The sequence below is a fragment of the Centropristis striata genome, chromosome 3 (genome assembly GCF_030273125.1).
Source record: "Centropristis striata isolate RG_2023a ecotype Rhode Island chromosome 3, C.striata_1.0, whole genome shotgun sequence".
NCBI lineage: Eukaryota > Metazoa > Chordata > Actinopteri > Perciformes > Serranidae > Centropristis > Centropristis striata.
In genome coordinates this window covers 7,629,879-7,654,830 of record NC_081519.1, presented here as the reverse complement: position 1 = coordinate 7,654,830, position 24,952 = coordinate 7,629,879, and the positions used below count along the sequence as shown (strand labels likewise).

At 40.5% G+C, this 24,952-nt stretch overlaps 1 protein-coding gene across 4 annotated transcripts in view; it reads right to left on the bottom strand.

Moving 5' to 3' along the window:
- Positions 1 to 24,952, bottom strand: part of celsr2 (cadherin, EGF LAG seven-pass G-type receptor 2) — an 84,801-nt gene that overhangs the window by 50,250 nt on the left and 9,599 nt on the right. For all 4 annotated transcript variants that reach the window (XM_059329360.1, XM_059329361.1, XM_059329362.1 and 1 more), the window contains exon 2: positions 4,763 to 5,473. In XM_059329360.1, coding sequence (XP_059185343.1) covers positions 4,763 to 5,473 — 711 coding nt within the window. The remainder of the gene's footprint in view (positions 1 to 4,762; positions 5,474 to 24,952) is intronic.

Below are 24,952 nucleotides of genomic sequence, written 5' to 3'. Positions count from 1 at the left end.
GCACTCTGTGTGATACAGGATGTAAAGCAGGTGAAGAATTTTTTAGGGAGTCCCTGTATCACTTATATAAAAATGATCCCAGTGAGTTGCACACAGAGCAGTATACAGATTTTAGATTGGAGAAAAACAGAGCCCTCGTTCTGGTTATTGGCTGACACGCTTTGTGTCTGGCAACATTTTTTTTAAATTCATGCCAGGCAAATTATAGTGGCTTTCAGTGCTTGGCATGTGTTAATTTCAAACACTGGTGTGAGGTGATGTGAAAAAGTGTGAACATTTGCCAGTTTTTGCTCCAAAAGCACGTCTGCACATTAAAAACATCACAAATGGATTCTCAATTATTCAATGAATTACCAGAGAAAAAAAAAGGGACTTTCTAATCACAGGTCAGCAGTTAGCTGATGGATGATCATCACAAACACACGCAGGATGCTACAACTCGCTCATTCGAAGTGAGTCGCTCATGTCGTATGTTTAAAGAGAAACACGAGAAGTAAAAGGAGGCTAACATCTTGTTGTTCGGCATCTACAGAATGACTCAGCCAAGCCAAATCATTCACTCCGTCCTTTTGAGGAACAGCAAAGATGATGGTTGTTATATTTTTCTCTTTTTTCCCCCTGCTACCATCTGGCAACGCCTACGGTCCAACAGTTACACACACACACACACACACACACACACACACAAACACATACACACACACAGACACACGCACACACGCACACACGCACACACAGACACACAGACACACCATTAACACATAAACATTCCACAGATTGCCCATCCAACTTTCTTACACACATAATCGCAGCTTTTCCGCACTAAGCTACCCACCCAAATCACACAGAGTGAGCAATTTAGCACTCACAGACTCACACACTGGCGCACACAGAGCTCCCAGGCCCCACCACAGTGCGTGGAGACTGGTGAACTCAACGCTCACTGAGGCAGAACAGTGGGAGTTGCAGATCACAGAGGAAAATACATCAAATAAAAAACCTGCAGCCTGAACGACCTTGTTTGATCAGACAGTCTGACAGCGAGTTTCAAACATCTTAAATAATCAGCTACGTTCACTCTCACAGAACTCGACACGTCCTGCATACTGGATCTATCAGTACCTTGGTCTGAAACCCCCCGCTGATAGAGATTAATGCTACAGAATGAAAAATACGCCCACTTCACCCACTCACACATTCACTCTCCATCTCTGACGATTCACGTTAAAAGCACCTGCAGTTCAGCTCCAACACCCACAGCTGTGCACAAGAATATGTAAGTGCCACTCAACCTGGACTCTGAGTGACTGAGCCCACACATTCAAACGCCCGACACTATTTCAGGCTTCATAAACAGCGGCATAAATAGGCAAAAAAACCTTTTAATGTTCGATGAGGAATAATGGAATAGATGCCATTAGACAACAGCGTAATATCTGCACTTTCTGCCTCCCAGTTTAGATATTTATTCTAACAAGAGACCTTTCTTTTCGCAGCAAATGTGATCTGCAGTTTAAGTTAAAGTAATCACTTCTCAGCTAATGTGAAAGTCAGATTTTTAAAAAAGAGAAAGTGAAGTGGCCCTTCAGTAGCTCCGACTTCTGCTGTTAAATAAGAAGAAATCACAGAGTGCACAGCTGCTGAACACCTGCACAGAAATGTAATGATTCTGCTCCAAACATGACTGAAGCATCATCTCAAGTAACCAAAGTTAGAGAATATGTATATACTTTGTAGCACTTTATTTCAATTAAAGATCACCTATGGTGGAAGAAGTAACAGATCTAGTACTCAGATACATATTGGTACACTTCATTATCATAATATTATGTAATATTCGTACTGTATTGATTCTTAAAAACAACATTAAGTTTTAACTAAGTTCTTTATCACAGAGAGAAACTGTAAAAACAGGCATTATTTTCTAAATTTGAACTTTCTGACAGTTCTGACAGATCATCGGTAACAAAAGTTTTCCATAAAATTTAAACATTTCTGTCAAAATCATTCTAATGTCTCGTTTAAAAAATAAAAAAATTAAAAAAAGTATTTAAAAATAAACCATTTGAAATAACTGAATCCTGTTAGAAACATTAAATTCTGCGCTCCTCTATGCAACTGGGAGGCCAAGATTGATTCTGCTGAGACGAACGGTCAAACATTCACACAACAAACAACAACGACAAAAATTCACTGAAAATCAGACAGAACTTCAGGCTGTGTACACAGACCCAAGAGGAGTGGACAGGAGAGGCTGCAAGTACAGGTTATAAAAATGTAAATAGTTCAATATGTATATTTTGTGGAGATGCAAATGTTTCCAATATTCATGACACTTGTGTGCACATGGTAAGTTTTGTGTATATAAATTCCATTTTATTCCAATTTAAAAAAAAAAAATATCAGAGAAATTCTACTTTTCTTCTGATTCATGTCATTATAACCATGTGACTCTGCACAAAAGACATTTTTGGGTTGTTTCCCTTAATGCCCTGTTGGGGTTCAGACGATTAAAGTACACATACCTCAAATTTTAACTTAAGCACAGTACTTGAAAAAATGTACTTTACGTTACTTTATTGCATTTAATAAACAACCAACACAGTGCTTCAAAGACAAGATGAAACTCTAAATCGCATTAAAAAGTCAAGGTTTGACCCACTTAACCTCTCAACAGAAAGATGGGGCAACTACCCAAATATTCATACTGTATACATTAGCATATTTTAATTTGCTTCCTCTTTAAACTCTTTTTCAACTTCTCCCTTTTCCCCTTAACCATAAAACGTACGAGCAAACGCTCTTTAACCCTTTGAGGATGTGAATAATTTCTGGAGCAGAGACTGAATAACAAGTCCTGCCACCGGTTAGCAATTCTGCTGCCAACAGTGATAAATTAATTCTTCATTATTGCTGCAAATGGAAGCTTCTGTTCACTCCGTCTCGACACTCTGTGTGCTTTGTGATATTTTTTTTCTTTATCTCAGGTATTTATTTTTTTTTACTATGGGGCATGTTACAGCCAGGGGACACTCTCCATCTGTAGCCATCTATAATTAATAATCCCTTTTTTAGTCAGCGATACGTTTCCGGACAGAGAAAAGGCTGTTTTCTTCATAAAGTAAAGATTTCTCTGAAAATCCCCTGCCTCCAAATAAACATCAGGGAGGAAACAGAGGTTTGTTATATCATCAGTCCACTCCTACAGCTCAGGATGATTTTGAGTGTAGGAGTGAATATCTATGTAGGTATTACAGGTTATTCAATAACAGAAATGGACATTGACAACAAATGCTGCAACATGAAGTATAAAAAGACCTTTTTCGTCATTCAGAATATAACATTTTGATAAATGCAAGATGTAAAAAAGCCATTTCAACTTGATCTGGTAACGTAGGTGTTGTTCAGCAATTTCAACAATATACTGCAAAATATTACAGAAATGCATTGCAGCTGTTGATTACGCTGAAGCTGCCTGCAACAGGAAAAAATCGGATCAATAACTCATCACTCAGGCTTTGTTTGGACACTCTGCATCTATAAAGGGCCAGGTTCAATAAAGAGCTGAAGAGAGGCGTGAACAGGACAGATGTAGACATTAAAGCCCCCATGGGATCTTTGTGAAGGAGAAGAAATTAACATTTTGAAGGCTACATGTGGACACAGCTTGGCAGGAATTATGTCCTTTCACCTTCGAGAGGAACAACGTTTGAAGACAGGAGAATTATTCAGAGGGAACTCACGTGGGACAGGAAGCTGAACCTCCTGTCCCCAACAGTGACCGTTCAATCATAGCTCAGAGACTGAAGGCTAACCAGGAGACAGCAGTATTTCTCCACAAGGAGAAACAGTGTGCGACGGGCCAAAACCAGAAACACAGCACCAACAATGTAATGGTGTGTTACCTTCCTCTAACATTAGCATGTCCAGATATCTAACCTACTACCTACATTAGCTGACTCTGGTTCCAGACTGAAATGTTGAGAAGCAAGCAGCTGTCAGTATTTACAGGTGCATCTCAATAAATTAGAATATCACGGAAAAGTCCATTTCCACTAGTTCAAGTCAAATAGCCCCAACCAAGTATTGAGTCATATAGATGGACATACTTTTCAGAGGCCAACATTTACATATTAAACATACTTTTTAAAATTGGTCTTTTGTAATATTCACATTTTTTGAGATACTGAATTTTAGGTCTTCATTAAATGTAAGCCATACTCATTATAATTAGAAGAAATTAAATAAATGAAGAGATGAAATGTTTCATTCTGTGTGTAAAAGATCTACATAATGTGTTGTTTCTACTTTTTGAACTGAATTACTGACATAAGTAAACTCTGCCATGATATTCTAATTTATTGAGATGCTGTATGTATACCTATATGTAATAATTTATGTAGCTGGATTTCTTTAAATTTCGAATCTTGATAATGACAAAGCTGCAGACAGGGTGAAATGCACATCTTTTCTCTCAGCTGGAGACAGACTTTTCTCTCAAACTCACAAGATAAGTGCTAATGTGTCAGCTGGTAACATCTGCTCACTTCAGACCATTTTTGTCAAAACTTACAAAAAATTGGAGGAGTGAATCCATGACTGTTATTATTGTAAATGGGGCAGTGTGTGAATAAAAATCTTGCAGATGTAGCACTGATTTGTGTGAGAAAGGTCAAGTGGTTAAAGAAGAGATGAGACTGTAAAATAAAAAAACAACCCAGCTCCATCAGTGATTAGTTGGTGTTAAATAAGGTTCTCTCACCTGTGTAGTCCTCGAAGCACTCGCAGGTGAAGCCTCCCTCTCGGCTGCGGCACACGCCGTGAGCCCCGCAGGGTTTCGAGTAGCAGAGGTCGATCTCCGTCTCGCAGTAATCTCCCGTGAAGCCGGTGGGACAACGGCAGCGCAGCCCGGCGATGGGGTGGATGGGTCTGAACAGGATGGTGTCCGAAGCAACAAACGGCGCCAAGCTGTCGAACTTCAGCACGGACACACACTTCATGTAGTTCTCACACGGCTCCCGCAGGCAGATGTTGTCATCAAAGGGGAGAACTTCCTGCGAGGAGATCTTAGCAAGGAGGCTGCGGTTCAAGTACAGCCTCTCCTGGAGCTCCTCCGAGCCGAAAAACTCTCCTCCGCCTCCGCTTTCCACACCTCGTCCGGACCGGTCCGTCCCGGGGCCGAGCCCCGCGGGCCTCTGGTGCCCCTCCCCCAACGCGGGCACCGCCACGGACAGGCTGACGTTCAGGATGCGGGCGCTGACGTCCGTGTCGTCTTGGATGTTGAAGATGACGACGTCTTCCGGGGCGGCGGACAGGACGCGCGCCACGCCGTCCAGGAACTGGGCGAGCAGCAGGGACAGGAAGTGCTCCTGGGAGGTGTTGGCGAGTCTCAACGTGATGCTGTTGGACAACATCTCATCAGTGATGATGGTGACCTGGAGGAGACACTGAGCCGACACGGCGTGGACGCCATCTGAAGAAAGACCAAAGAAAAGAATGATTGTCAGATTAATGTAAAACTGTATGTTAAGTTCTCAGCTAGCTGACAAAATAAGGTCTTTTATATAAGTAGTGAGCAACATGGTGAACCACTGAAGGTTTGATTGGATGTTCTTCATGTTTTATGTCATGTTGTCACCAGAAAATAGAACAGGAGTAGAATGAACACTGCACTGTTCACAAACATAAGCTTTCTCTTATAAATATGTGCTGATTTGCATAGCTGTATTTCCAGAACATACATGTGAATATCGGATAAAATCAGGTTCAATATTCTTATTAAAGTGAAGAGCTCAAAGGAGGGAAATTTAAATAACAACAGTCATAAACAAAAATTATTTTTTTCCATGTTTTGGGGAATAAAATGTTCTAGAAATCAGGATATGAATAATATATGAACAAACCTGTCTGTAAAAGAAAACTTCAGGACAAAGATAGGAATGAAACTGGAGTTTGATGAATGTATGCTACTGAAGTGAAGATTTCTGACTCAGAGTTTAAGAAAAAACGGCATGTTGAGAAATCAGCCTTTAAGTGTATGTGTTGTAAAATGTCACTACAAGTGAATAGGGCACACAGTATTGAAACTTCCCCAATTTATGACTTACAAGACATCTAATTTTTGTATTTTTCTGAAATGTTTTGTCTAAATATGTAAATTAGACATTATCTAATCCTAACTTTTAGTGAATTTAGGAGAAATCTACAGACGCAAATAGACGCAAATAATTTTTTGTTAAATAAACCTAAATGTGTATTTTGGTAGTTTTCCATCTGAAAGAATACACAATGTGGAAGAAAAAGTAACCTCACATCTAAAGATGACATGAAAACAAAACATGTTTTTGCCTGAAGTGTCTCGCCTACACATTTGTTGCTCTGGTGAGTGTTTACAGCAGCAGGTTGACTCAGAATAAACTATAGTGCCCATGTCCATGATAATGAAGGAAACACACGATGTGGCTCATTAATGTGTTTTCAATAGAACCATTGACATCTATGGCACAGAGAAATGAGTAAATAACATTTCAGGCCTTTGATACACCAACAATATCTGCTGAAACATTCTCGTTTTTTGTTCTTTTTATAGGATATTTGTAGAATACACAGACCTATCCTTTAAATAACCGAATGTTTTCATTTGATTTTGCATTAAAGTGACTGCAGCATCAACACAGGGAGCAGCTGCTCCAGCAGGAACTGCAGGATGGATGCAGGTACAGGCATGGTGGTGCAGGATTTATGCAACAGCTGCTCCTGTATCCCTGCACTCAGGTATTTGCATTAGACCCACATTATGTACACAGAATAACAACACGCTTTATGCAGCTGATAATGAAGGACTTAACAGCAAAAATGCCACAAATTGCACCCAAATTGGCACTTTAATGAATATCAACACCTTTTGTTACTCATATTCCTGGCTCGGACGAGTCCTTCTCATGTGCCAGAACAGATAACAGACGTATGCCAAGTCTAAGTGTATGTTTTCTTTCATTGCATTCCAAGTTTCTAATCAGCAATTTCACGCCTGTATTCACGACTCCCTCCTTCTTTGCTTTGTCCGGAAGCAGCGATGCTACTTCATTATACATGCCGTACTGAGAGCCTTAAGTCTCAAATTCTCCGGTTACAGCATTTCTCAGCTCAGTAAATCTCTTGTCTTTTATCTTGTTGTTTTAAACCTGTTAATGTTTTTCTTCTATACATTCAATCCTTTGGCTTTGACTGGAGACATGTCGTGTTTTGTCTGCTATTATACAGTAGCTCTTGACTGTACAATGCATTAATGCCCGTGTTAGGCCTTTATCAACAAAGTCATGAGGATGTGGCTGCTGGGGAATAAAACCTAAATTATTCTGTCTCATTATGCTTCCACGCATGGAAAATATACTTAAGCATATAAAACCCCATTTACATCGACTTTGTTAACCTTTTCCTCTTGCTTGTTTTTCTACTGTAACCACATTTACAAAAAAAACAAACTGCTCATCAGCTGGAAGTCACTGACAGGAGCAGTCAGAGTCCTGCTCACTGAGGGGTAAGATTATAATGAAAACAGGCTCCATCCGAAACCGTCCGATCACAAAGAACACAAAGGGAGGTCCTGTATGCTGCTAACAAGCACAGAACTTATAGATGTCGGTTTTAGGCTTCGATCCTGCTCTAAATCCAGCAGACAGAGAAAGTGTACAACAATGTACAACTACGCCCCGAACATTCAGCTCTTATGGTGCTTCTCATCACCTGAAATCACTTCTATGTTTACATTAAATCTTTACCTTTCCTTTAACATTTGGAACCAGTTTAGATGTTATTTTTTTTATCACACCGATCTCTCGCCTCATGTAAGTAATCATATGTTTATCTCATCATCTGTGGACAGAGCTTTTAACATCTGGGGATAAAATAATTAGCACCTTAAAGTTTCTCTTTTTACATGATAAATTCACTTTTACTACTTAACAGGTATTTTAACTTCTAACTGAACACAGAGCATATTAAAATAAATAATAAATACATTTATATTTTTTTATTGTATATTTTATTATTATTATTATTATTATTATTATGTACACAAACACTATTAGATTTTGCATACAAACACTATATTGTTTTGCTTATCATGACTGCAAATAATTATAAATATATATATAATATGATGCATTTAGCAAACTTTACTTTAAATGGAAATTTATAAATATTTAAATATATTTATTCATTGATGTTCATACCATTACATGCAACAACCTAATTTACCCATTTAACATGCTAAAATATATTTTTCTACAATGTGTAATATCTGTAAAATGCAAAGTATTTTCAGGATTTATATATATATATATATATATATATATATATATATATATAAATGCCAAATAGCAGAAATTTAAGTATATAATGTGTATAGAATGTATGTATGTATATGTCTAATTGTTTATATTCTTATTCCGTTTTCCATATCTATGTGTCTGTATCTTGAGCTGCTGTGACAACTAAATTTCCACAATGCGGTATAAATAAAGTCATATCTTATCTCATCTCTTATCTTATCTTAATTTATTCATTTTAATGTTTTTTTCTATTGTTTTTGTATCTGTTGGTACGTTTGTATATCCATGCACTGTGTATGAACTTGGGCACAATAAAGAAAGCGTCTCACTTTAAGGTCACAGAGAGAGCACTATCATTTTGTCTATCTCACCGCTGGCCTGCAGTTTTCTGTAGCCTCCAGAGCAAACACAAAACAGGCTTAATCAAATCAAAAGTGTAGTTAAAAACAAGCCTCTCCCTCCAAAATAATCAATGGGACGCTTTGTTTAAGGGCGCCTGGACGCCGGCCAGAGAGCAGAACCTGCGAGCAGGACTCACACAAACAAACAGCACTGCCCAAAGTTACCAGATCCCTGTTTTGGCACTGGGCGAGTTTAAACACAGAGTGCCAAGGGAGGGGGAGGAGGAAAAGGAAGAGAGGGAGGGGGGTCATAGAGGAAAAGAGACAGAAGCATGTTTGACACGGCTTTAATCCTTCTGCTTTCAGTCAAGAGCTTCCAGCACAGTAATAATACAGGGCCTTAGCAGAGGAAGTGGGGAAGAATCAAAGTACAGAGCGAGCAGGGTCGCTCCTCTAATTCACACTTTACTGTAAACACACACACATACACACACACACACACACACCTGTGCACACAAGAAAACATCTGCATACAAGAGGAGAGAACGTAACAGGATGTTCTAGCTCTATACTTTTAAATAGATGACGAATTCACAGTTCAAGGTGGAACTGATGATTGTTCAATTAATCAGATTATTCTTTAATCTATTGATTAATCCTTAAACCCAGGCAGTTCCCAAGCTGCGGGTCACAAACCCTCCAAGAGGTCACAAGGTCATTAACCGGTTAACACAGGTCTGAGGCACAACATCATTCTCATGTTTCTCTAATCTTTAGTTTTATTAATACAATGTTGGATAATTTTACCTCCCCGGGCCTCTTAAAAATTATCCAATTATAACAATCTGAGAAAATCCCTTTTTGCCCATCACAGTTTCCCACAGCCCACGGTGATGTCTTCAATTAGTGAGTCTAAAAGATATTCAATTGACAGGAAATTTAAATGACAAGTGGAGGCTGGAGGCAGTAAATGTTCTGTGTTTTGACTTATTAATCGTCAAAATTTCTGTTTATCGACCACCTGATTCATTATTAATCATCTAAGTACTATTTACAAGTCTACATGTATGAACAATTAATTCTAAATATTTCAATTAACTTTTAAGGGCAGCAACTGTTATTTCATTATAGATTAATCTGGTCATTATTTTCTCAAGTCAAATGTCCCTTTTTTTATTAGCTGCTGCTATTCTAACAAGCTGTCAGAGCGAGCACGCAGCCCGCACTGTCACTCCCTAAAAAAAATTCTGTCAAATTTGTGGAAGAATGAAAAACTGCTTTCAGAGAGAAGCAGACAGAAGTGTGATCTGAAGGATAGGAAGGATGTGTTTGAAGGATATTTCCAGGATGTCAAAACTAACTCTGCAGCAAAAACAGGTGAAAAAGATCAAGACAGAAGCTAAAGCTCACAGATAAAACTGTAAAAGTGAACCCACTTATCACGTGGCGACAGACAGAAAACAACAAAACTAAAAGTGGAACTCTGCTGATATTCAACCGGCTCTGTGTCCTGTGCTGCAGTGACACAGAGCCGGTTGAAAATCATCAAAGTTTAACTTATGGAGCTGCAGAGTTTCTGTAGAGTTCATTAGAAAGTAAAAACAGCATGTTTGTTTTCCATTCAGTCGCATTTAGGTGCTCACTCAATTAATAATGTACTCTGATAACTCATCACGCCCTCTCTGGGGAGGGAGTATCACTAATGCAGGTGTCCCAGAAATTCACAAAATCAACCTGAAATTCAAGGCAATCTGAAAGGGTTGCAGGAGATTCTATGTAGCCGAGACGTAAAGTTATCTGTGCCTGCTCCGTGCTGGCTGAGGCTACGCTATGATTGGCTGGACTTGGGAACGGGTCCAAAAAATATCTAGAAAAATACTTAAAAATGCCAATTCCACATTAATATGTTTAAACAATTGTGTCCAACACCCAAAGATATTCAGTTTAATATATTTTTAACTGCAAATAACAACATTTGAGAAGCTGAATCTAGAATTATTGGAGGTGTTTTTGCATAAAATGCTTGATCAAATTATAAGCACTTTCTGTCCTGCCAGTGCTTGCTTTGGCTTAAGAACATACAGTAAACTTTGTGGATGATATTACTTCTGTTTCATTTTTTTGGAGATTTAAACAGTGGCCTTAAAGACCTTGTGATGCTTTTACTTAAAAAAACATGCACGCACAAAAGGCTCATAGAAATCAAGGTGAGTTCTACCTGCAGTTACAATCTGTCTGTGAGATTCTGACAGTTTTATTTGTTATGTTTCCAGGTTTTAGACAGAGGAGTGATTCAGCTGCCAAACCTCATGGGAGACAAATATAATTCCGACTGCTGTACGGTGAAGCGACAGTGTTATTATACTTTCACAGCATTTTACAGACTGCAGACTGAAATCCTTTTTCAACCTAAAGGAACAAACAAACAAACAAACAAGAATCCTCTCTCTCCCTCTGCCAGCTTTCTCTTCATCCATTCAGCTCATATTATAACTGATACTCTGCAGCAACAGTAGCCAGAAAACACACAGTTCTCAGTGAACAGGGGCTCTTAAAGGTTAGGCCACGTATAAGGACAGACATCGCCTTAATTATGTCCTCTGCCAATTCGCATTCTTGGTCGGGAGCTCGGGCAGAGCTCCAGGCGGAGACGCAGCGCTGGGAAACTGAGCGCGAGGAGAATCTCCCCTGAAAGGAACCAGACCATCCTTCAAAGAGGTCATTCTCCATGGAAGGATCCTCCGCTCGGTAACCGAGGGTAAGCGGAGCGTTTTGGGCCAAAAAGGAGGAGGAAGAGGGGGGGCGCTTAGTTGGTGACGAGACAAGGTGCCAGCTCTGAAGTGTGACACTACTCTCAGCCCAGGGCTCGACCCCCTCTGGGCCTCTGGGTGCCAGGAATGCTCTCAGCTAGGAAGTGGCGCCAGGGAAAAGATTAAACACACACTGTGGCTGCAGGACTGCCAAGACTGTGTACGGCATTGTGAGTGTATGTGCATAGGTGTGTGTGTGTGTGTGTGTGTGTGTGTGGGTGGGTGGTGGTGATCCATATGTCAATATAGAAGAGTGTACATTAAAGCAGTGGAGGTTTAGTCATCACTGAAGAAGAGTTAAAGCAGTATTCTGGTTTAAAGGTGTGCTGTGTTAGGTATGAAAATTAAGGCTTTTTGTACCATCTACAAGAGTTTATCTAATGTGCTGAAAAAAATATTCTTAAAGGCCCCATACTGTATAAAGTTTGGTTCCCATGTCTTCTTTTATCATTATTTCTTATGTATTCAGAAACATTAGCTATTTTTCGATTAAAGTGAAATGGAAATTTTGAGATGTCTTAATAAAGAAAATAATCCATCAACTGGCTTATAGTGAAGCTGCATTCAGTCAGAAGATGGCAGTGGCATGTGTTGCTGTAGGCTAATCCATCAGTAAACAGTAGAAGAAGAATAGATAGTAGAAGAAGAGATTGCGGCAGAGAGAAACAACAACAAAATAAGAGGTTGCTAATTGGACAACTTTGCTTGTCCACGAGAGAAAAAGGATAGAAGTTTCAGGAACTGGATTCAAACAGCTGATCAGTCATGTGAATTAAATGTTCGCTATGTCAAAACTTACTCAGAAAAAGTGTTTCCATCTCCTGTTTAGCGCATTAATTATTTTTTTCAAAAAAGGCAAAAAACATCTCAAGCGAGCGTAAAAACTTTTATGGGCATTTTTGAAAGTTTTATTGAATTTTGGCGTTTCGGACAAGCTGCAAATGTTCAAAATCAGCCCGATCTGTTCCTGGGGGCTTAGTCGTTCTCCGGCTGCAATGATGCTGCAGAGACACCGAGAGCACAGATGTGAAAGACCCTGAAACACCGACCAATCAGAGCAGACTGGGTCTTAAAGACACAGGCGCTGTAAGGGAGCGTTTCAGACAGAGGATGGAGGAAAATTCAGACTTGGAGCATGAGAAAAAAACATGTCTTTTGAACATTAAAGGATGTAAACATGTTCTACTAGAAAATACAAATATAATTCTAAAAAATGAGTCTTACATGTCCCCTTTAAATCAGTGAGATAATTCATCAAAAATGCATCATCAAAAACACAGAAACAAACCTGTTTTCGAGGCAGTTGGTCGACTGTTTTTCACCTTTTTAAACTCAACAGAAACTATAAACAGAATACTATAATTGTTGTTGCTCTTTTTTGGAAAATCAAATCAGGCAGATGCAGAGCCAAAAACAAATCCTACAAGACATCTCAGATGATAAACTGAGGCGTGTAAACAAGCTGAGTCATTATGATTTACAGAGAAGAGCCTCTCAGAGACGCACAAAGGCCAGGTTTGATTGTAGGTTGAGGCCTCCACACAGAGAACATAAATTATCAGCCGGGGGGCCAGGGAGGGGAGGTGTACAGCTTTTTATCTCTGAAATATTAATGAAACCCAGTTTCAACTGTCGAGAGAATTATGAACGACAAATACTCCACTGACACAATGTTACATGAACACACAGAGCCTCGGAGAGCCTGCTATAGAGACAGATGTATTGAAAGCAGGATATATTGATTTCTGTTTAAAGCCGACTCTGGGTCTTAGTGGCTGCCCGGGATAATAAACTGCTGAGAGAGAGAGAGAACAAATCGGGGAGACTGGCCTAATTAGGCCACAAAGTTGCCATCAAATCTCCCAGTTGAATCCCAGAAAATGTCAACAAAGTCATGGTGGATAAAGATCAGAAGGACTCTGTGACCAAATTACTGAGGACAGAGACATCAACCCGACTCTCTCCCTCAGAGCCTCGACTGTGACACTTCATCTGTTATTTATGTTCTCCTCTCTCGGTTTTAACATTATATTGGGATTTTTTTTACTCTCTTGTCTGTGTATAGAGGAGAAAACCAAAGACAGGAAAAGACAGAGGGGACAGAAAGCCACAAATGCTGTCTGACTGTGCAGATACACAAGACCCAGTCATTTCCCTCAATTGAGGTTTTCAAATGGTCCATTCAAACATTCAGACAGACATTCAAAAAGCTTCCTTTGATTAAATGAGTTAGTCTTCTTGTGATTGTGGTTATGTAAATGACCATAGTGAAAATGTTGTTGAGGTTAAAGTTAAATGCCAACAAACATGCATTAAAATAGAATTTTTTTCTTTTTTAGAGAAAAATGATGGTTGTGAATTTGGAAAATGATTACATGTTTGGCATCGCCAGACTAATTCTCTGATGCGCTTTAGTCTGTGACCTCTCCGTTCACTTTGGATTTCCAAGGGGTGTTATCAACGGGTTAATAGACCTACCAGAAAATGTGACTCCCAACCAATCAGAGCAAAGAAGCATGTGACGTAGCACTGATACCCCTTTTCATTCTTTTGCTGAGCTGGTGCTGGTTCCGAGTTGGTTCAACACGTTTTAGTTTTTCTTGCTGGTCATGATAATCCCGCCCCCAGTCCCTGAAGTAAGCGGTTCGTGGTTCAAGACCAGCAGAGAGTTGACGCCGCTCTGGAACCACTTTTCCTGGCTGAGAAATGGTCCTTTGGCAGTTGGAAAGCGAAGAACTGGTTCAAGATTAGGCACCGGCCCCCGGCACTGCCTTAGTCGAAAAGGGGGAAGTGTGACGCATGCAAGTATGGGGCGGTGCCTGATCTGTTTTTACAGCAAGACAAACACGGCGGTTGGAAGATGAACTTTCTCAAATAACAGGTAAACAGTCAGTGAATGAGGTGAGAAATAGGCAACACAGTAACAGAATCTTGATTCATATTTGATCATTGCCTATTTGTACCATTTGACCTGAGTTTCGTGAGCTGCGCTGAATGTCAGTTATCCAATTGACTGGCTCGGACCCGAGCAGGCCATCAGAAATCAGTCTAAAATGGAGAGTGACCACACTCATCTGCCCGAGCAAGCACAAATGAGCTCTGCAGATTTGTTTCGTTACCAGCCTCCATGTTTGGATCACAGGAGTCGGAAAGAATCCAACGCAGCCACCACTGGCATCTAATTCTACAAATAGCACAATACTAATGATATAATTGCAGCCTAATCTTTATCTGTAACTGTGCAGAAATACTGGAAAGAAATGCAGAATAAATAGACATGCTAAAGAAGAAAAAAGAAGCTGAGTCCCAATCCAGGAGCGAACAACCAGAGGACGCATCGTATGAAGGAGTCACCTTCAGGGGACTGAAGGTTAGTGGGCTGAACCTGCACCTCCTCTCTAAAGATAAGTCTGTAGAGAATTTAGTACAGCATCAGTGCACGTTTCTGCTGCCAGCCTTACAGAGAGAAAAACTAATGGAGCATTAAAGTGGTCTTCATCAAGTAAAACCAGAAACTGCATTCAAATTATCGACAAAATGGTTTGAAAACAGCAGGACATTAAAGCCATGACATCCAGTTTACAAGTGATGTAAACAAGCAGTGCTCCAGGGGTATGATGAATATAATTAGACATATAACTTATAATTCACTACCATAGTGTGTGTCTTAAACCGAAAACCTGCAGCTCCGCCTCCTCATATGCAGATTAAACACTGGGCCAATGAAAACGCCTCGTAGTTATTGTGGGGAGGGGAAGCACATTACAGGCAGTATAAAAATACCATTTATCATCATGACAGTGGAGAGACGATAAATAATCGCACTCAAGCAGCTCTCTAAAGCAGCCATTCATCACATGTCTAATGGTTCCACGTTAAAAGACGCCACAGTCAAACAAAACCACGTTAATTCTGTGATCCAGAGCGGCCGATACTCCCTCAGAGGCAGCTGTGTGTTTCTCTACAGAAGTGTGTCATGATGAGGGGGAACCTCCGGGTAAGAAGGTAATGAGGTTGAGCGGAGCCTGTCTTAGTTGTTCAGCATCAGCACACTACAGTATGTGCGGCACGCACCAAGAACTCAGTACATCAAAGAGCGCAAAGCCGGGGTCCCATTTCCAAGATCAATAGGGAGATCATAAATTAAAAATCACTTTGGAGGGAAAAGGCCTGTGGATGTCTTTGCAGTGCACAGCCTTTACAGCTGCAGCCAGCGAGCCGCTCTGCAAACTCACAAGTTTTTAATGAGTTTATGTTTCAGAAATGAGCATGCAGAGCGTTTCAGTTTCTGTTTGGTTGTTTGTTTCAGGACGGAGCAGCGAGAGCCGGGCTAGTACTTATCAAACTACTATGAATCACATTTAAAAAAGCCACAGTATTTGAGTCACGGACTACTTCCAGCAAAGTGCAACCTTTAAGAGCAGCTCCCAAATAAGTGACCACACGTTTGCTCAGAGCCAATGAGAGACAGATATTCACACTACATCTGCAATGTCATTCCTTATTTAAAAAACGTTGACATTGTGCTCAGTGATATGCAGAAACATAAGCCAGTTAGGAAGAGTGAGAGTCGGAGAGAGGTGAGGCGAAGGTGCTCAGTCAGGTGGTAGGGACAGGTACTTAAAAACCCTGAGCGTCTGATCGCAGCAATTTACGTCAAACATCAAATAACCACCTTTGAGTCAAATGGGAACACAGACAGATACGCATTTAGATTGCTTCCCGAGGATATCATTATCTCTGATGTCCCTTGGCAATAAAAGTCCACAAAAGTGCTTAGAAATTATAGAAAAATGCCACTTCCTTATAACTGCAGAACTTGCCTGAGAAGCATCATGTTTTTAAGTTCTCTTAAGTGTCAAAGTATAGTAATGGATACACTGCAAACAACAACTGCTGATGGCTAATTCGGCTTACTTTAATGGTGCTAATTTGCCAAAATGTAAATAAATATCAGCTAAAAATATGATGTGACAGCAGCTGTTTGTCTTGTTTCAGGGGGAACCTGCAGTGTCAGACTTTCAAAGTCTCTGGTCTAATATTTGTATGATGAGTAAATACATAAATAGGGAAGACATAAAAGGAAAATGCCTGAATTGGAAACAAAAAGACAACTAAACTGTGCTAATAGGTGATAAAAGCAAATAAAAAAACAAGCTTCATTTTTTGTTTGCACATCCAGAAAATGCAAATGTCCTATCAAATGATGAAATCAAGTGCAGATAGTGGGTAAATTTACCTTATTCTGAAATGCAGTGTACTTTTAAAGAGGCCAGGCCTCTGCAGTACGTATTAACTGTAAAAAACAAAAAACAACCCACTGTTAACGAGCTACAGTGTGAAACTACTGTCAGAAGTGTCATGTTTGCATATTGCTGACGCGACACACCAGCACATCCACACAAGGTCACAGAGAGACAACACACCCACACACCAACCAAACAAACCACAGAGCTTTGACCTGACAGTACAGGCCCTGTGGGGCCAACAACAGGACACAGTTTAGTTTAATTACAATTAAATACTCTGCCCTTGGAACAGCCTGAGAATCACACACATTAATTACTATGGCTCTGCTGCTTATGTGCGTGTGTGTGTGTGTGTGTGTGTGTGTGTCTGAGAGAGAGAGACCCTGACTAATGTACAACACTTGTTCTCTCTGAAGTTTTTTGCCTTCCACAGTCCGTCCTTTTGACATATTTATGGGCAGTTTGAGACAAACCCTTACAGGTGTCGCGACCTGTCAAAATGGGGCCCTGAACTGTAAATCTGGTTAAGAGTGAAATCAGACAAGGTGAAACACTTGTTTAAGACCACAGAAGACAACTGGACCTACAACTGTTCAAACACTGTGACTTAAAACAAAAGAAAGGGCAGCTTGTGTAATGTTTGTGAACCATTTCCATTTAAGTCAATGAAGAAAAGGGCAAAATACAAGCTGAGTTATACAATCAAAGTTTCTTGGCATCTTTGTGTTTACATGGGAATAGACTTTGTGATTTTGTTCCACCTGATTGTGGACATACAGGAACAGAAAGCACGCAGCAGGACAACAGGCTTAATCCTCATCTTCATACCAGTCAGCCAGCCGAGGTTCAATTAACACTCCAGCAAAGAAGAAAGGAAAAAAATCAAGACACTAATGAGGGCCGATGTGGGTTAAAGACAGAGGGAGCAGAAGTTTATCGTGATGTTGGAGCTCTGTGTTTAAAATAGCCTCATATCTGTTAGATCAAGCTTATCAGATGCCTTCTCCATTAAATCCTGAGTGCACTCTGTTTGGTGTCGATTTAATTTAAAAGCTGGAATCTCGAGTCCCGGTCATCAAAAGCGAAGCAGTAAAATGTGGCTGGGGGGGCGGCCTGCTTGAATTAACCAGGGCTGAAAGGTGAAACACACTCAACTGCTGCCCCTGAATGGAGGCTGGTGGCTGGTTGGGGGTGGAGGCTATGCACTGCAAAGGGAGGGACAGGTTTTTCATCTCATTACCCCCCACCCCCCAACCCCACCTTCACCAACCCCACCACCCCTTCTCCCCTCTTCCTGACCCCCCACTAGACAAGCAACGGCCAAAGCTGACACCCCCCCCCCACACACACACACACACACACACCACCACCACCACCACCACCACGCATAAAACACTCTAACGACTCCCACCAGGCCTCCATCCACCTACAGCAGCACCGTCAGAAATCAAGACCAATCACCTCAATGTGCTTTCACATGGATTTTTAAAAAACACTGAGGTCATTAGTCCCTCCATTACTCAATCAAGACAGTTTTTACATGTTAACATTTTCAAGTTATTATCTACAGTCATTATTATTATTATTACTAGAATCAGTCAAAATTATTAAACCATTGTTTTCTTTGATTTCTTGTTTATTTTAATGCCTGCTACAACTAAAGGTATATTTGTTTGGACAAATATAATGATAACAAAATAGCTCATAAGAGTTTAATTTAAGAGCTGCTATCTAGCCATTTCCCATGGTTTTCTTGATAATGATTTTGGTTATTATCTACCTTTAGTTGTACCAGGCATTAAAATGAACAAGAAAATGAGGAAAACAAAGGTGATCTAATAATTTTTTCCATGACTGCATATATACTAAGGCCTAGTCCTCAAAAACAGAGGGGTTTTTGTTTGTGTTTTGGCATTTTGTCCACAACAAAATGTGTGTTAGGTGATTGACAAGCTTCTGTAAAACTCCTTCCAGGGTGAAAAGGTTCAGAAAATCCATTTTCAGTGCTTCTGGTTTCTGGCTTGCAACATCAGAGCGTGCGGCGTTATCGCCTCTATGATGCATCTCAAAATCAGGCAACGTTTTGTGCAATGGCTGACGTGGCCAAAAAAGTGCAAAGGGAGTTTTTACACGTTCACACTTTAATGTACGGTTACTGAGTGGCGGCACAGAATCCAGTTATATAACCATGAGCCAGATGGCCTTCAGGCTTCTGATTGGTCGACATCTGCTGCTTCCTCTTTGCATGATTGGCTAACATGGCTTTAGGGTTATGGTTATATCGCGACCTGTAGGTTTGGCATGCTCTTGACAATGCTTCAATTGTGTTTTCATTTGGACTGAGGGTTTTTTTTTTAAACAGAGCTTGTGTAGATGGATGGGACTTTTTTTTAAGAAAGAAGGAGAAAATCCTTATTTTAAGAAACCCATGTACATGTAGACTTGATCTTAATGGTCTGGTTTTATATGATAGGCAGGGTTAACTTGCCATCACATTTGACTGCAAGTTTGTATACGCAAGTATATCCATAAACATGAGTTAACAAAAATATTCTGTACCAGCAAGTACTTGCAAGTACCAGCAAGAGAAAAGCTCAGGATTTCTGTTTATAAACACAAAAATTATATGCATCTAGCATTTGATAACGGATAAATCAACTACTTGAAAAGAATAACTTCATTACTATTATCCAGTCAAACACTTAAACTATACTGCCTAGCTTTAAAAGCCAAGGCAGTTGAGAAATTATGAGCCCGGAGGGTAAAACATGCCAGGAGGGCTGAGACAACGTTAAGGCTTCTTTAATCACCAAAAACATTCTTGAACATCCTCTGCTCGGGGGAAATTTCAGAGCACAATGACAGCAGACTGAAGCTGGAAGATCTGAGGTTGATTTTGGATTAAACTCCACCTGGTTGAGAACAATATTGTAGGTTTAATTGTTGGGAAAAAGTGGCAACATCAAATTAAACAGATCCAAGCACCAACAGCTCATGTTCAACAGAGAACCTCGCTCTAAAAGAAGCGAATGGACAGCATGCTCACACTCCTACGCAGCAGATCTGCTGTTATCTGACGTTACATCAAGCAACACAAAATACACTGAGAGAGCATCATCATGTGCAAATCCACTAGTTTGTGTTTATTTGTTTCAAAACAGAAGAATAAATGGGTTATATAAATATTCACAGATTTCTGACCTTTATTCAAATAATGATTTTAAAAAAACTGACAGTGCTGTAACTGGCTGTTAAATCTCATTCTGCAGAGCAATTAAGCTTATGTAGTGAGAAAAACAACAACAAAGATCAGCTGTAGCGATAATTCTTTCGTAAGTCTTTACAGTGCCTCTGAAGTCAATAATGAAAACTGCTGCTGTAGCTCAATGTCAGCCCAAGGATTTCATTCCAGAGGAGTCAGAGCAAACCCACAATCTCTCTCCTGACTCCTGCACTCAGGAGGAAAGCTGACTACGGCGGAGAGAGGCCATTCGTACTCATTTGCGGACCCGGCCGCAGCATCCCCCTGATGACACATTTCTGCTGTATCGGAAAACCAGAAGAAGAAGACATTCCTCGGATTCTTCTTCTATAGTGAAGCAGCTTTAGAGCCGCAGAAAAGGACCCGAACGCCTCCAATCTGACCATTTGCATATCAAAGGAAAACTGCTGTCAGTGCGTTAGTAAAGAGACATTAGCATGCAGGGATGTGACCGGGCATGAGGCCGTTATTCAGGCGCACCAATAGTCATTTGATAGATATTGGATACTTAGCTTCCAGCAGCACAATAAAGACTTTTTTGTCTTTTTCATTTATTAAGAAAGCTCTAAAACAGAGCAGACAGCAACTCAAAGTCATATTTGAAGTTTCACACAGAAAAAAAAACATCAGGGCTTTTATTCTGGCGGTCTAATGTTGTCATAAGTAGACAAACAGTCTACTCAGATGAACAACTTTGCTTAAAACTAAAAAAAAGGAACCACCTGCATCTAAGAGTATAAATAGTCACTCTCATTCACTAAATGCCACCAAACTGTGAAAGCACATTCATGCCACTGTAGCAGCTCATGAGGAAACCATCTGTTTCGTTAGCCTGACGGCTTTCTGTCAGCATTAGTAGAAATGAGGCAGTGATGAAACATCTCAAACTCCTGCACGTTCATGGTTCAGCACCTCCACCAGTCACACCTCTCACCCTCCTGTCTCACGGCCTCATGCTGGCAGTTTGCACGGCAGAGTTGAAACGTATGAAACCAGGTCACTGTGAAATCTCGGTCTGCTCCGACACTAAATGAGCGCAATGTAGCGGAAAGCTAACAGCCTGGAAAAGACGCAAATTCTGTCACCTTCACAGACCAGGAAGCATGTAGTCGTAGTGATTTCTGTTCTCCGCTGGAGGTCTGGAATTATTATTACGAGTGTCTATTGTACCAAACCAGTGACTCCCAAACATAACACATTCATCATCAGCAGAACAGGTCATCTTCCAAATGTTTTTATTTGACTTAAAACACTAGTAATTTTATACACGGCCGCCCATGAAGTTGGAATGAAAATATTTTTTACCTCTTTCCATGAAGTGATTGTGACAATGTGACTTAGTATTGACAGATAAAGTGAATATCTTCTCAAAAATGTATTAATTTATCTCTTCTGAACATATTACAATGAAAATAAAACCAAAATTAACAGAGGATTGTGTCTGAAAACTAGATTATTCCAACTTTATGGGCGACCGCGTAGAAGTGGATGTTGTTTAAAAAAAGTTTGTTATACAGTTCAACTGTCAATTTTAAAGTCAGTTTTTTGTTTGTATTTGTACTGCGTTTTGAGTGGCCAGTGGATTTTATTACCATTATTATCATATTTTATGTGTTGAAATGTTCGGTATGTTGCACTATGAACATTGCACATTATCCTACAAAACACGACAAACAACTCAGTAAATAAAATGACAAATAACATTTACTGGAAACAAATTTATTTTGGAAAAGAAGAAGAATTGTAATAATATTTCTTGTGCTGACTACCAAGGGTTGCACCATTTCATTGACTAGAGGGTTTATTGTGCAAATCCCTTTGCTATTTCAACAACTTATCTGCTACTTGTAATTATTTGTACAGTTTGTTTCCTATTACTCATTAATCTGACATTGGAAATGTATTTTTTTTATTTAATATCTATTAGTTTTAACCAATCATGCCCTTCTTTAAGTAATTTCAACCTTTAATTCAGCATTTTTTAGCTTTTCCCCCCATTTATACATTACTTTTGGGTCCCTATTTAGTTTCCTCTTCTCGCTTCCTCTTCACAATCACAAGTGTTTCAGGAGATGCAGCTGACTTCATGTGTGGATGTATTTCCTCAATCAAATTATAATTTCTGTGTTTTTCAGATTAGTTATAGCTACTCCACATCTCTCCACATACCCACAGGCAACTGCAGAAGCACCCCCTGAGGTCTGAGACTCACTGAGCTGGAGAGCTTCATCATAAGTGCTCCGTCAGTGATTCACTGAGGGGAAGATTTTAAAAAGTGCCTGCATCAGACTGTACAGTAAATAGGATAATTCACGGATGAATAGCCGGCCTGGTGACACTGTTGTGAAGACGGCAGCACCGGGGGAAACAAGTGGACACAAAGACAAGGGGGGCAGGGGTGGGGGGGACCCCAGACAGAGCCCACTCCCATTGTCTGCTGGGATAGCGAGGACAATGCAGGACAACGCAGAGATATATGCAAGCACTACAAGGCCTCACCCCAGCGATGCACCAGCCCTAATCCCAAACACGACTTCCCCTCCTTACACATAGATGATGTCATCCTCCCCCAGCACCCTCACCCCACCTCAGCTCCTCCGGACCTTCAATGCAGCCGAGCGTAGAGAAGCGAGGCCCGGAGGAGGATGTCCTGATCTGATGCTGAGAAACAAGGCGGCGAAGAGAAACCGGATACCCTTCTGAGCGCATCTGTGTCGCAAATCAAAGGGCTTAAAGGCGACACTATCATATCACTGTGAGCTTTAAACTCTAGAGTGCTTTCAAAACAGAGGGCCTCCGACATCTGTCACATGCAAGACTAGACTTTATCCTTCGTGTGGAAAGTTTCTATCAGGTGTCGCTGACTCCCTACATGTCCTGTAAAAACGGCTGCAGAGTGAAAGCAGCCGGCGGGACAGGTCCCGGAGCATTACAGGTCCAAAGAAAGCCTTACATGCTTCACTGCAAAGAAGGAGAGGGGGACAGTTGCTCTTTAGAACTTTATGTGCCTCCCCTCCCCCCCATCCTCACTCCACAAAAGGGACCTTACCCCTCGTCCCCACCCACAAGGAATTTCTCAGGCATTGCTAGGTTCACCATGACAACTGGGTGCTTAACAAAGCATTTCTCTTAGGCATTCTTCCTTTCACAGGGGAGAGGGGGGGGGACAACAGTCAAAGGAGGGAGAGGGGGGGGTGAAGAGGGAGCTTGAAATGATGGGAGGGAACAGTGGAGGTTGCAGGGGTGAGAGCTATAGACCCGGGCAGATAGGAGAAAAATGGGGAATGGTGACAGGCGGACAAAAAGAGGGAAAGAGAAACAGGATCAAGGTGATAGGTGATGTTAGAGGGAGGAAAAGAGAAGAGAAACAGTGCGACAAACATTCCAAGCAAGCCTGCAAGTGTGACTAACGCTATCCAGGGAGGCTCGGAGAATGAAAGCAGAGCATTACGGATGACTCCAGTTGCTCTAAACACGGGCGAGCATTTGCACGCTGCGACTCTGAGTCCTGTGAATCAACCATAGCAGGAACTCATCAACCATTAAGAATGAAGAAAATCCAAGGTGTACTCTCCTTGAGTGAAATAATTACAGGAGGAAAGCAATCACAGAGGTCCAGCTGTTGGAGGCCACACACACACACACACACACACACACACACACACACACACACACACACACACACACACACACACACACACACACACACACACACACACACACACACACACACACACACACACACACACACACACACACACACACACACACACACACACACACACACACACACACACACCAGATTTGTGCAGCTTGATGGACTAGTGTTACAGAAGACAAACCCCTGAGAAAGTCCCTCCACAGACAGCTTAAAGGTTTAATAGATTATAATGAAATTACGCTGGCTGTGAATGTCTCGGCTCTTACTTGTATGATATGTGATGGAGCAGAGAGTCTCCTCCATTAAAATTCCAGTCTTGTAGCATAATCTATGCAAGGATGGCGAAGGGCAGGTGGCAGAAGGGGGTCCAAGCCAACATAAAAACACATTCAACCAGACTGGAATAGAGTCCGACCAAATTATTGTTTGGCCGATATTTGCTTATCACAGACTTATTGGTATCTATCGGCCTCACCAGGAAATTCCAATACCAAAACTTTAATAAAAGAACATATAATGCCCAAAATTATGCTTGTGATGATTTAGAAATGGTGATAGGCATTTATTTTATGGCTGCTTATTCTTTATTATTATGGTTTGCAATTTACTGATACTGAATATACAGTCTTTTTCCCCCTCAGTTTTCATTTCTAGAATTCGTTGGCAATTTAATACCTTGTACAGCTCTGATTTAAAAAAAAGTTGTTGTACTCAATTGTTTAATTGTACAAAGACAATATATTTATTGTTAAAACTTATTAACATTTGTTTTTGGTTAACATAAAGAAACGAAATTACGAACTTGATTCTGTTTGTATGTTTTATAGATCGTCCAACTTTTTTTGTGGTTTTCACGGTTGTATGTATAATACATAATAATGTTCAATACTCTCATTAAAGTTGTTTATTTAAGAAAGCAGACTCCTGGGAACCTTTGCATTGTCTTATTGGTGCACAATCCACATAGAAAAAGTCTTGTTTCATTCCAGCTTGAAAAGTCACTTTATTGGTTCCCATATTGGTCGTGCATAATTGGTTTCCTGTCAGTATTGGTGCCATATCGGTCGGGCTGTACATAGAATAGTGGCATCTATCTTGATACTGATTGTAAAAATAAAAAAAGCTGAGCATCTACATAAATATTTAAAACAAGTTGTCAAAGTGACAAATAATAGTTGAGAAACCAAAAGCCTCAAACATATAATGGTATTCTTTGTTTGCTCCAGTTAGTCGGGCTGAATGCCAACTCCTTTGGCTCAGACAAGTTTGACAACGAAGTCGTTTAACCTTGGAGCA